Raw genomic sequence first — 12,669 nt, forward strand, 5'->3', positions numbered from 1 at the left:
GAGCATCCTCTTTGGCCATGAAATTGTCCTTTTAATTGCAGTTCATCCGCTTCTCAATCTGTCATCTGAGCTGCTCATACTATTTTTGAATTTCCATCTCCTTTGTTTTGAACAATTTCCCGTCATCCCTTTCCTTCTCTCTTGTGTGCGATGCCAACAGGGTTTTTTTAATCTTAGAGGAACACAGGGTGCCTCATCTGTTCCAAATCAAAGCTGGAGATTTCTGTGCACTTGCATGGAGGTTCTGCTTTTGATCCGACGAGCAATTTATGGAAAGCAGGAGTTTATGAACAGTGCTTATCCTATTCAAATTCTGCTGTGCTCACAACAACAGGAACCTGGAAGAAAAAGGCACCACAGACAAATAGATCCTGGTTTTAAATCACAGAGCGCTTAGCTGTGACCTGCACTCACCTTAAAAAGCTTTAATTATCTCTGAATTTATGAAGGGCACAGCAGGGATGCTCAGACACCTCCTTACTCTCAACAGTGCAGTGTCTCCTTCTGTGAGCTCCAGCTTCTGGTGGACAAACCCATCCTAAAATGAAAATGCTGGGATTGACTCCCCCTGTTTTAGGAGAAAATGAGCTGTTTTCAGGTAGTTCCTAATCCTAGATTTTAATAATCATTCTGCAGTTTTTTATTTTTATAGCTCAAAAGCCATAAGCAGAGCCTAATAGGTTAAAGGAATATGAGTCAGATCTGTCCTGATCTGAAAGCAAACTTGCTGCTCCTACAAGGTTTTGGGAGAAAAAAATGAAAAAAAAGGTTAAAAATGCAACATTGAATAGGTGCTTGTTTATTTTTGGAAGTGTATCAGTTTTAGTAATTACTGTGGTATGCATTTTTGCACATCTAGTAAATTTTATTTAGAAGAGTGAAATTGTAGAAATCCCTGATTTTGAAAACCTTCAGAAATAGGAACTTTTCTGAACAGACATCTCTCTGTGTTTTTGAAAATATTCCAAAGTTTAATTTTGTTCTTAGTCTGAGTGACATTTTATACTGAAATTTCAGTTTTTAGTACAACCTGTTGATTTCAGAACCCAGCTAGGCTCTCTGTAATCACTTCCCAAAGATAACAAAGACATCCTTGTTTTATCAACACTGCAGCACAGATCCAAAACACAGCCCCATACCAGAAACTGTGAAGAAAATTAACTCTACTCCAGCCAAAACCAGCACAGTCTCTCTCTGTGTCCTTTTTATTACATGGCTGTATTACTACTGGAAAGCTTTTCAAGGACTGCTTGAGGAAGAAGCTTCAGCTAAAAATTCACCTTATTTTCTGTCTATCCCATCCCCTGACATGGGAATTAAGGCTGGATCACAGGACTGTCCTGCCCTCGAGTCCCCACTTCAGGACTCTTTGAAGCCATTGCCACCTTTGACTGTTTTCTGCTCTCTCACAGCTAAATAGCTTCTAAATTTAGCTCTGAAATCCTGGCTGGGTTCTGCTCTGGACTCTCTCTGACATTCCTACATGTCTCCTTGGGTGTGTGGTGACACTTTTAATTACAGCTGTGGCTGCCAGGGGGGCTGTAACACAGACACAGAGCCTGGGAAGGACCTGGCCTCCACTTCTTGTTTGACTACAGGATTTTTACATATTGCTCCCAAAACAGTGCTCAAAGAATGATGATTTATTCCTTATATTTTCCTTTGCTTTTTTTTTTTTTGTTTTTTTTTTTTTTGTTTTTTGTTTTTTGTTTTCAAAATCTGTTCACCATAAGAAAATTTGGCCACGGTTCTTCCTTTATGGATGTTAAAAGACTTATCAAATGAAATTGGATCACAGGACAACTGTTCAGACATTGAGTTCTCTGTGTTTTTCTGGCAACAGAATCAAAGATAAACAGCCATCAAAAAAGTTATTTCTGAATGGGTCAAACTGGCTATCAAAGAAGCTTATTTAAGGCAAGGTGAGACTTCCCCTGAGGCATTAGTACACAGAAATGCACATTCTTCTAGGTCTTTATCTTCTTAGAGAAAGGAAGCATGCATCTTAAGAAAAAATATTTAGAGACTTGGCTTTTGGAGCAGCATCTTCTGTAAGTGCTGCATTTAGTCAGAGTGATGTCTGTTGTTACTCCTTGGCTCTAAATACACATCTTTATTGCTTATCTTCCTCCCCAAATTTCTTTTATGCTTTTTGCTGCATTCCGTAAAATGACCCCTTTGAAGAGGTGGCAGTGCCAGACTTTATGAAGGAATGGCTTTTTACTGCCCTCAAAGAGACTTTCTCATGTTTGACATTCACCATCAGCTGCCTCTTGCTGGACCACCTCTGCCCACCCTTGCTCATGTCCATCACTTTTGTTTCTATTATTGGGCTCAGTTAGGGGATTTTTTGTTTTGTGTTTTTTTACAGATTGATTAAAGCTCTTCCATGGGACTTGGGAATGTTTTTAGTGTAGAAATTGTAACTCAGTGTAGAAATAGTGTATGGGAGCTTTAGGAGAGCTGTGATAGCAGGTTAATGCACTGGGTGATCTCCTGCCCTGATTTCTGCAGCAGGCTGTGGAAAGAGAATTTCCTTGAAATGTGGCCCGTCTCTTTGGCCTTAATAACACATTTGTCACAAATACAGCCTGTTATGAGGCAAGGCTCTAATAAAATGTTACCATACAAAGATAGACTTAGAATTAACATTTTTCTCTCCCTACATGTCATTCCATTTAATATGCTATATTGGAAATATGAAGAAATATTTAGCCTAATCCTGTTCATGAATTACATATTCTAGTTCTAAGACCTCTGCACTTCTACTGCTCATGGAGAGCTTCATGATCCCTCTGAGATGTGTGGCTGCACTGGGAAGTGAAGTAGGAGTTCGTAGGATTTCTCTCATGTCTTATGTGGGAGTTTTTGCAGCATTTTTAAACCTTTTTGTCTTTTGCACAGCTCTGATGAGCAGGAATTTTAAGCAAATAAAAGGATGACAAATAATTTTTGAGTGGAGAGTGACAATTCCATATCTTTACCACTGTTGAGGAACCCTGTGGCAGCTGGACATAGTGGGTACTGTGGTGGAGTTCAGTGGGCATTAAAGGGTTTAATGTCTGACACATTCTGAAAATTTTCAGAAGCAACTTAATTAAAATTAAACCTAAACTTCAGCTCAGTCTGTTCTGAGGATTATCCTTGTGATACTGATGAGTAGTAGAGAATTTATCCTACCTTAGTCTGCTCCTGGGCCTGAAATACACTTTAATAGCTCTCTGTCCTCCAAGGTTTGCAAATGAGGATGCTGCAAATTAAATTACTGAGAGGCTGGTTTGCAAATCTTCAAATATCCCTCAGTGCAGACAGATATTCCCACTGTGACATCTTGGCTCTCATTTGTATTTGGTTAACATGGGGGAGTGACCACTAACAATAGTGTTGTTTAACAGGATTGCATTGCCTTCTGCTTCTGAATTCACTGAACTCCTCCAGCACAGGAGATTGAACTACACAACCAGGGAGCTCAAAGTCACACTGCAAAATGGAAACAAAAGTCTATCAGAAATTCAGTACATCAATACTCTGTGCTGGGGCCTGCTAGTGTCACAAAAACGTCCTGTTTCCCTCTCAAGGTTTTCCATCATATAAATGAGTCACTGCTCTCCCCGTGCCTGAGCTGTGGAGAACCAGGACTGTTCTCTTCTGCAAAATCGTGTTTTTGTCAGATGTTTTTTATAGTACAGCTTTATTCATGGAGGTCAGATGCTTCTGCAGCAAGGTGACCTCTAATAGGGGGAATGAAACTCCTTATGCAAGCAGAGGGGGCCTGGCAGCAGCTACCTGGATTTTGGGAAAGCACTCATGGATCTTCCTGGTGCTGGTAATGGTTAGTGGCATCCTTAAAACAGCACCTGTATAATTAAATGTGCAGTTGGGCTTCTCATTTAGTGTTGATGGGAGAAGGGATTGAGGCAGAGTATTGATTTTAATGTATTGATTTGGGGGGTCACTATGTCATTCACCTCCTGTGACACTGGGGAGGGGGCTGTGGAGGTCACAGCTGGCTCACAACCTTCCCCTGCCTTTCCAGTGCCTGTGTGACCTGCTCGTGAGCAGAGGCCCTTGAGTTTGTAAATTAAAGAACTAGGAATGTACATTTAAAGAAAAAAAACTTTTTCGTGCTGCTGTGAGCCCTCTTGATAATATTAATTGTGCACTGATCTAATTAGTGTTCCTGTCTTCTGCAGAGTCATCTGCTGGTTTATTTTGCCTGAAATAAAAGCAGTATTGTAATGCAGAATACATGCTAATTATCAGGATGCAGAGAGATGCATCTCCATGTCCCCTTCTGTCAAATGAAAGCCATAACGTTGTTGTCCAAGGCAAGTTGTCTAAATGAGGCTTGTCTGTGTCTGGGGGTCACAGCTTGGCAGCAGAAATGAGGTGGCATATTGTGTTGACAGTGCCCAATGTCATGGCTTCAGAAACTGGCAGAAAGCTGCTCTCCATGGAGGGCCCCAAAGTCGGAAATTGAGTTTCTTAGTGTGCTCCAGCAGAGCCTGAAACCATTGACCTTCAGGACATCTATGATTTACTGAGGGAGGTAGATACTTGCAGTGACATCAGTGACATTTGGTAGCAGCTTTCTTCCAGTGATGGACCCTTGGCTCTGGAAGATTCTTCCTGCCAGGTCCAAATTGCCCAAGTCTGTATTGATCTTCAGAGCACTCTGCAGTGCACATCTGTTTTCAGAGCTGCTGTGCCATCAGGCCTCTGAGAGAAGTCAGGTGTAGGAGAAAAGGGAATTTGATGGTCTGTGGACAGTTTCATTGTGTTCAGGCTTTAAAAAAAGTCTTGTTTTCTTGTGTAAATATCATAATAATAATAAAAAATAAACACAGTTTCAGGTTTGTTTTAAAAACATGCTCGTACTCTTAATTGAGTAGCCTGAAAAAAATATATGGTAAACAATCCATAATAATACAGTCGTCTGAGTCTTTTTCCTGATGTATTGAGGATTCCAACACTGCTAAGGAGGAAAAAAAAAAAAGCTACTCTGTTTTATTTGAAGAAAACAGATGATTTTCCCAGTGACAGAGTGATGAGCAAAGTATACAGAAAAACACAGCTGAGCTACTCCCCTAACTGCTATTGATCCCAGTGGATGGTTTTTTATTTGAGTAAGGACTTTGTTAAGATGTCAGGGCTCCCAAGCAGCCAGGCCAGCCCTTCACCATGGGAGGGCAGCCCTGGGAAAAGGGAGCATCATTCCCTGAGTTGGTTTTGGAGCCTGGGCAGACTTGTGCAGTGGATTTCTGCCCTCCTGCATCATGTGTTCCCTGTGAGATGAATGTACACTGTGCAGTCCTATTTATTTGCTCTATTTATTTGCACTCAGAAGGCAGCAGACGAGGCTCCTTCTCCGGAAGAGTTCTCAGCTTGTTCTGCAATCTGTTACAAGGAAAGTGCTAATTGATGAAGATTTCCTTATTGAGTTAAAAGATTAAATATATCAACTACCAGGGCTTGTATCTAATGCCAAGTGTATGCTTGGAAGTTCTTTAAGGAAGAAAACTGTAATGCAGAATCAAAAGAAATTAGAAATCATAATGCCAAGTCAGCATCAACCCAACTGCCTCCTCGGGATTTATAGAGTCTGTGAAATTGAGCAATAAAACCAACCTTTGGATGAATTTCAATAACAATAATGTTGAGTTAAACTTACCAGCCTTCTTTACAAGTCCTCTCTGGTCTATTTAGAATCTCTAATCAGTCTGTTAGGAGATAACGTGAGCGTGTGCATCTTTTGTGGAGTAAGTGGGAATAAATTAGCTAAGGGTCCATTATTTGAGCCTTGCAAAATATTTGATGTGGAAGTTATTTTTGCTGGGTTTTTTGGCTGTGCATTTACTGAATGTAAATTAGATTATCTCCTAAATTTCTCCGCAAACTAATAATGTGTAAAATCTCTCAAATCCTTGTGTACTGTAAAAAAAGAAGATTAAACATTTGTTCTGTGGCAAGATTAAATCCTTTTCAGCTGCAACTCAAGATTTTAGCAACTTAAGTCTCCCAGACTTACTATGTTTAGTTCCCTTCAGTTAATAATTTTCTGCCTTGAAGCAGGATTTAGGTTTTGAGCAGGGATTATTTGGGACGAGGTGCTCCTCTTGCAGCTCACAAGCTTCTGGAGCTTTTGTTTGTGCCACGTGGCCCATGGCCAGTGGCTGCCTTATTCTTGGCACATTGGGAAAGCCTCAGCCACAGAACTATGATCAGCTGGTGGAGTTAAGTCTCTGAGCTGCAGTCTGTACTCCATGCTGAGTTTTAACCTGAGGTGAAGCAAGAGGTTTGCCTTGCAGGAGATCCCAGAGCTTCAGCTCAGCAGAATTTGGCCCACCAAATGCTGTGGTCCACCAGGTCTCCTTTATAAAGTCTTTAGCTATTACATTTTTAGCACTGCTTGGATTTACTGATGTTATTTTGTGATATTTCCCAGTCAGTAATCAAGTGAATGTGAATATTAATTGCAAAATGAATCAATTTTTTTCCCCCTCTACCTTTGGTCTGTGTAATTAGAAACATTTCTCCTGTGTCACTGTCCACTCTGCTGCTCCCTAGTTTGTTAAAGGGTGATCTCTCCTGTCCCACAGACTCCAAGGGAAATTAGCTGTGTTATTACCAGTGGCAGCTGTGGTGATGCACAGAATTGTCCCTCTCACAGTAATGACCTTGAGTTTTATGAAGCACCTCAAGGTTTACTAACAAGGCTAGAACTGCTAGAAGTTTGTTAATTGAAACCATGAAATATGTTAGAGAGGATACAAATGAGTTTAAAGCCAATTCAATTAGAGGTGCATCTGTTTCCAAAGCTGCTGGAGAAATGTTTATTTTCACATCACTTTTAAACCAGCCTCTTGGAATGCTGCTGGCACTGTTGTTTAACACTGTGTGCAGACCTTGCACCCACAGCAAATTTATCTTTTGGAAGTGCAACAGTCAGGTGGAAGTGTCCCTGATGTTTGCTTGTAAAACCACTGATGTCCTTCTCCTCCCAGCACAGCCCCCTGTGGCATCACTGACATCCCCCAGCCCATCACCCAGCTGCCTCCCTGCTCTTGCCTTGGCTCTGCTGGGTGGCACAACAAAAGTGGGACAATAGGAGTTTTTGCACCATGTATTTGTGCCTCCCTGACACTGGCACAGGGTGCCCAGAGGAGCTGTGGAAATGCCCCATCCCTGGAAGTGTCCAGGGCCGGGTTGGACAGAGCTTGGAGCAACCTGGGATAGCAGAAGACGTTCCTGCCCATGGCAGGGAGGTAGAACAAGATGAGCTTTGAGGTTTAAGGTCCCTTCCAACCCAAACTTTCTGTGATTCCATGACAGCCTCCAGAGCATGGTCCTCACTTTATCCACCTGCTGTTGCTTTGTCTCTGGGCTGCACAGGAGAATTGAGGTGAGTCAGGGCCGCCACATTGTGTGTCTGAGCATTCCCAGGACATCCTGTGTGATCTGTGGGTGCTTTGTTTGTTAGAGACACTTTAGAGACTCCATTTGTGGCTTGTTGAGCAACAAACACACTGTTCTTAATGAATAAATCATAGTAAAATGAGCTGTGCAGTCTAGATAAATGCATTTGCTCATCCCACTGCATTGACAGTGCAGAAAAGTAGAAAAACAATAGCACTTAAATGTAGAAAAGGCTTATTTGGCCAACCAAATCAATTTTCCCTGCTAATTCCCAGTAGCATGTTTCAAAGTGCCCACTTAAATAACCTGGTGTTCTTGTCATTACCTCCTGTACATCTGTGTGTGCAGCTCAACTCTGTGGTGTTCAGGAGCCTGCTGTTGGCCCCACTAGGACAGAGGTTCTCATCTGCTCTGTCTGAATCAAATGAGCTTTATTTTAACAGTGTTTTGAGGGATTTTGAGGAATAATGATAGTAATAATCATTTTTAAAAGGAAGTTAGAGGAAGCCTCAAGAAATAATCTTAAGAATACACGGAAAGCAGGGTGAACATGGCTGAAAAGTAGAGAACATCTTTTTCTGTGGAAACAACCTGTTTGGTACCAGGTTTTACAGAGGGGAGAAAAATGAGGGATGTGATGGATGAGAAGGAAATTTAAGGATGACACTGACAAAACCAGCTGTGTAAACTCAGCCTTGAGTTGGTCTCCCAAGCTGAGCAACAATAGCTCAGAAATGTTATTTACTTTATTCATATTTTGTTATGGTAAGGTTATTTCTCTGGATAGTGGCTTGAATGTAGAGTTCTTTATTAATGGATTGTTTTAATAGCACATTGGCCTTGGGGCTTTTGTTTGTTTAGTATTGTGCATCATGCCAAAGCTACAAGTTTTCTAGGCATGCCAAAACTAGGATTATTGTGGGTCTTTTAAGTCCCCTGACAACAGCAAGTTATTGCTTGGCTCCTAGAGAAAAAAAAAATATCCTGGTCTCACAGGCAATGGATGAGCTGAGTACAATGTTATTTTACTACTCATCATAAAAAGATAGCCATAAAGGCATTCTCTGTCTGAGCAAGAGAGTGCACATCACGGGAGCATTTTTGGAGAAAATTTTGGTTGAATGAAATCTTTGCTCTATGAATGAACACCTTAGTGTAGTATTAACCCTAAGTGGTTGATAGAAGAGTAATGGCAGTCTGTGAGGAGAGCTTGAATGAGATATCTTTGGAAATTCTGTGGTTCACTGAGGGAGAACTCACAGCACTTCTGGGGATGGAATACAGCAGGTTCTTCAGTCTTCACAGACCAGTCTCTGTTGGAAGGGACCTTTTAAAGGTCATCATGTGAACCCAGTGAGCTCCACCAGGTTGCTCCAAGCCCCATCCAACCTGGCCTTGAACACTTCCAGGGATGGGATGGGACCACCCACAGGTTCTCTGAGCAACCTGTGCCAGTATTCTACCATGTTCATTGTAAAATCTTCTTTCTTGTATATAAGAAAGATGTTTATTATAACTTCTTCTTCATCTTATTTTTTTATAGTCTGTTTCTTTTTTTTTTTCTTATATTTCTTTTTATTATAGACATAGATCTTGAGCTGCCTAAAGACTTAGCCTGTTTTACCTTCTCTGATAAGTTGATAACCCCTCTGACTAATCCTACTTTGAAACAAGGCACTTTCTTTGTTTCTGTTGAGAGTTAATTACCCAGGCTGTCACACAGCCCAAGGAAAGATGATATTTCTTACAGGGGTGGAACAGAACTCTTTAGAGAACTGCCTAAGAAATGCTTCTCATAAATCTATCATGAGAAAATTTCTTTTACTTATCATAATGTATTATGAATTGCTTTGAGTGGCAACCTAAGCAGGTGGAACAGAATATCAGTGGGTTATTTGAGAGTTTTATTTGGGGGAAAAAAGTGAGTCTGTTTTAGAAATATTTGTGTGTGTGTGTGTGCATGGATGTCATCTCACTGAGGTGAGCATACAAAGCACACAAAGTTGAAATATCTCAAACATTCCAATATCACTGGAATGGATTCAGTCAGAAATAATTAAGATACCCAATCCCAGTGGCTTTGGAGCTGCAAATGAAGAGGCACCACAGCAGAGAGAGATCAGAGGCAGCAAAGACAACCAGAGCAGTCTGTATGGGCACAGGTCTGCAGCACTGGGGAAGAGTTACAGCGTGAGTTAGGGGGGGAAATGATTGCAGCTGTCAGGCTGCGGGGTGGCCGCCGTAAAGAAACAGGAACAGCACCATCACAGGGAATCAGGAGAGGAGAAATAGAGCAGCACTGAGCTGAAGGAGCTGTTGCTGCTGCCGTTTTTTAAGGCACTGTTTACAAAAGCAACATCAGTATTTCTTGTACCTCTAGAAGGAAGATATTTTCCAGCGGATGGATGCCTAAATAAGCTTGAAACCTTTCTTGATACTGACTTCAGAGTGAAGAGCAGGAGGGAGGCAGCGAGTTGCTGCTGTGGGTTGATTCCCAGGCTGTGACATAGTTCTGGTTCAGAGTGAGCAGCAGGCTTGGGCATGGTTCAGCCAGTAAATCCAACCAGATGAATCTCTGTGCCTCAGCCTTGGTGTCCATGGTTGTCTGGGGTTGTTGTCTGGGGATTTTGGACAGCAGCTGCTTCTGGTTTGAGTTTTGTTGTTTTGGTGGTTTTTTCCCCTCCATGCTGCAGCGATTGTCACCTGGGTAGATGGGGGAAACCCTTCCTAAAAGAGTCACAAAATGAGTTAATTTGGTATTCTGTAGGTGAGGAATCAAGAGGGAGTGTTCGCGTGATGCAAACCAAACAGAAATAAAGGGCATAAAAATGAGAAACATCAGAACAGTGGTAGGGATGAAGTTCAGTTATTTCTATAACCATCATTGCCAGAGCTGTCAGAGGGATGAAGCTGCCTCTAATAAAGGCTGATATGAGCAGCCACTGGCTTTCATGATCTAACATGAAATCTCTTTTTTGTTTAAATTAAAATAATACATACAGACATGACAAGCAGATAATAGGAACCGGGGGAGAATGAATGCAGCATGGTAAGTAGGAAGGTGCAGGAATTATTCCACACTGCCAACCCAGGACTGGTGCCACTAATTCCCTGGAGATCCTCAGGGCTTGGCCACCCTCTACTGCTGTTCTGCACACCAAGAGCTCCACAGCCACTGCTGGGCTCTGCAAAGTCTCTCTTCCCATATGCCAGCTCATAAAACAGCTGTGGGGTTGTGCCTTTTTGGAGGAGCCTGTTGGATTTTAATTCATGAGGTGCTGGTCCTGCACATGTCTGGTGTTGTGATTGTAAGAGATGATGATCTTGTAAGGACTTTCATGTCAAACCAGCTTAAGGTGAAAGTAAAGCTTTAAAATGCCATTTTTGAAACCTATAAAAAGCAAAGCATTTGGAAAGAGGTACAAAGAGAACTTGTGAGGTGTGGGAAGCAGGTTTCATCTGCTTCCCCTAAGAATAAATCCCATACTGTTCCAGCTGGCAGGCAGGTCCCTCACACATCTGATGGGAGCTGCCAAGAGAAAAGCTCTGTTGCCTCCCTCATCCTGTGGTTCTCTCTGCTGGGGAGAGAGCCTGTGTCTGTCTTCTGCCTGTGCCAGCTCTGGAGATGGCCAGTGTAATGGAGAAGGAGTACACAACAGAGCTGTACACTTAATTCTCCAGAATTTGTCATGGATGGCCACAGTCTAATAAGGAAGGTAATTACCACATATTGGTGACCACCAGCTTCACAACAGGTACTTTTGCCAGTGTGTGTCCTTTACATAATTCCTTTTTATCACTGCCTTCTTTGGACTAAACCAAGTAGAAATTATTTTTAGTCACTGCTGTTCTTCACAAATAACACCATAACCTCGCGTTGGATGGTGGTGTCAGTCTGCCAAATGCCTTCTCCTTAAGAAGTTCTTGTTTTGTGTTGGTTGCACAGGTTGCATCAGAGGATGGGAGTTGGTCAGTTGCAGTGATTAAAACCTGTCTTAAATCTTTGGTTTAGGTTACATTGAAGAGCCTTGCACGGTCCCGTGCCCGTTTGATTGCAGATTAAGCGATTGGTCCAGTTGGTCTCCTTGCAGCTCCTCCTGTGGACCGGGGGTGAGAGTCCGATCCAAGTGGCTCAAGGAGAAGCCCTACAATGGAGGTCGTCCCTGCCCCAAGCTGGACCTCAAGAATCAGGTGAGCCACGTTCTGATAGCCAACAGAGCTCTCTGTGCTGTGTTCTGAGTCAGGATCCAGAGTTCCTGTGCTGGTGAAGAAGGTAAAGATAGGAGTTATCTCTGGCACCACACCTTGGGTCACCTTTTGTAGGCAATCCTTGACCTTCTTGAGGACTGAGGGAGAAATGCTCACATATCAGCGGAATTTGACCTGAAGCACCATATTTTTTATATGAAGAAATTGTTATCTCCCAGAACACAGGAAGCCCTGGAGTAATAATCCCACCTGGACAGTGTGTAGACATCAGAGAACTCAGATGTCATGGATATTTTCAAAACTTTTTCATTCTTTCTGAGACTCTGGTTGCTGTAGAAACGTTTGTTAAATAAAAATTGCTATTTTTAGCAACATTTCCCTTCAACACAGCACAGGTTCCCTTGAACATTAATCTCTGTATATTCAATATTGAAGTATCCCATCAGAGGAAAATAATCTTTAAATTACTACTCTTAAAGGAAGATCAGCATCTATTTAAATGCTACTTAATGCTGTATGCATTTCTGAAAAGTGCATAGTGATTTCCTACGTTTGCTGATTAATTCTCTAGCACTAATTAACACTGATGAAGTACTGTTTAGTTTTGTCTGCCCTATGTTTCAGATTCAGCCATGAAAATTAATTAATAGGACAGAAACAGTCATGCTGAAGGAACTCCATATATATGTTATGAAGAATTTGAATATATATATATATGTAGAAGTACTTCAGTGGTATCATACAAAGATTTATTTGGTAGGTGCTAGAGATGGTGGATTCAGTTGTTTTTCTGCACAACTATTGCTGCAGCAGTCATGTCCTGGAATGCAGCACCACTTCCAGCTCCTGAGTATGAACTTGCCTCATTTTCCTAACAGTTAATTTTATTTTCCTGTGAGAAACTTTGTAAATACTCCCTGGATTTTTTTTTCCTTCTTCTTTTTCCTTATTTCTATTTCTATTTTGAAATTCATTGGAAGTAGGCTAACAGAAGCAGCAGGGACTACAGAAATATAAAACTGCTATAAAGTGTATGTTGTCCAT

At 41.7% G+C, this 12,669-nt stretch overlaps 1 protein-coding gene across 4 annotated transcripts in view; it reads left to right on the plus strand.

The window, feature by feature from the left end:
- The window catches only part of THSD7B (thrombospondin type 1 domain containing 7B), a 300,207-nt gene that overhangs the window by 212,430 nt on the left and 75,108 nt on the right, over positions 1 to 12,669 (plus strand). For all 4 annotated transcript variants that reach the window (XM_077181738.1, XM_054636437.2, XM_077181740.1 and 1 more), the window contains exon 16: positions 11,429 to 11,607. In XM_077181738.1, coding sequence (XP_077037853.1) covers positions 11,429 to 11,607 — 179 coding nt within the window. The remainder of the gene's footprint in view (positions 1 to 11,428; positions 11,608 to 12,669) is intronic.

This window comes from Agelaius phoeniceus, chromosome 7 (genome assembly GCF_051311805.1).
Source record: "Agelaius phoeniceus isolate bAgePho1 chromosome 7, bAgePho1.hap1, whole genome shotgun sequence".
NCBI classification, from domain to species: domain Eukaryota; kingdom Metazoa; phylum Chordata; class Aves; order Passeriformes; family Icteridae; genus Agelaius; species Agelaius phoeniceus.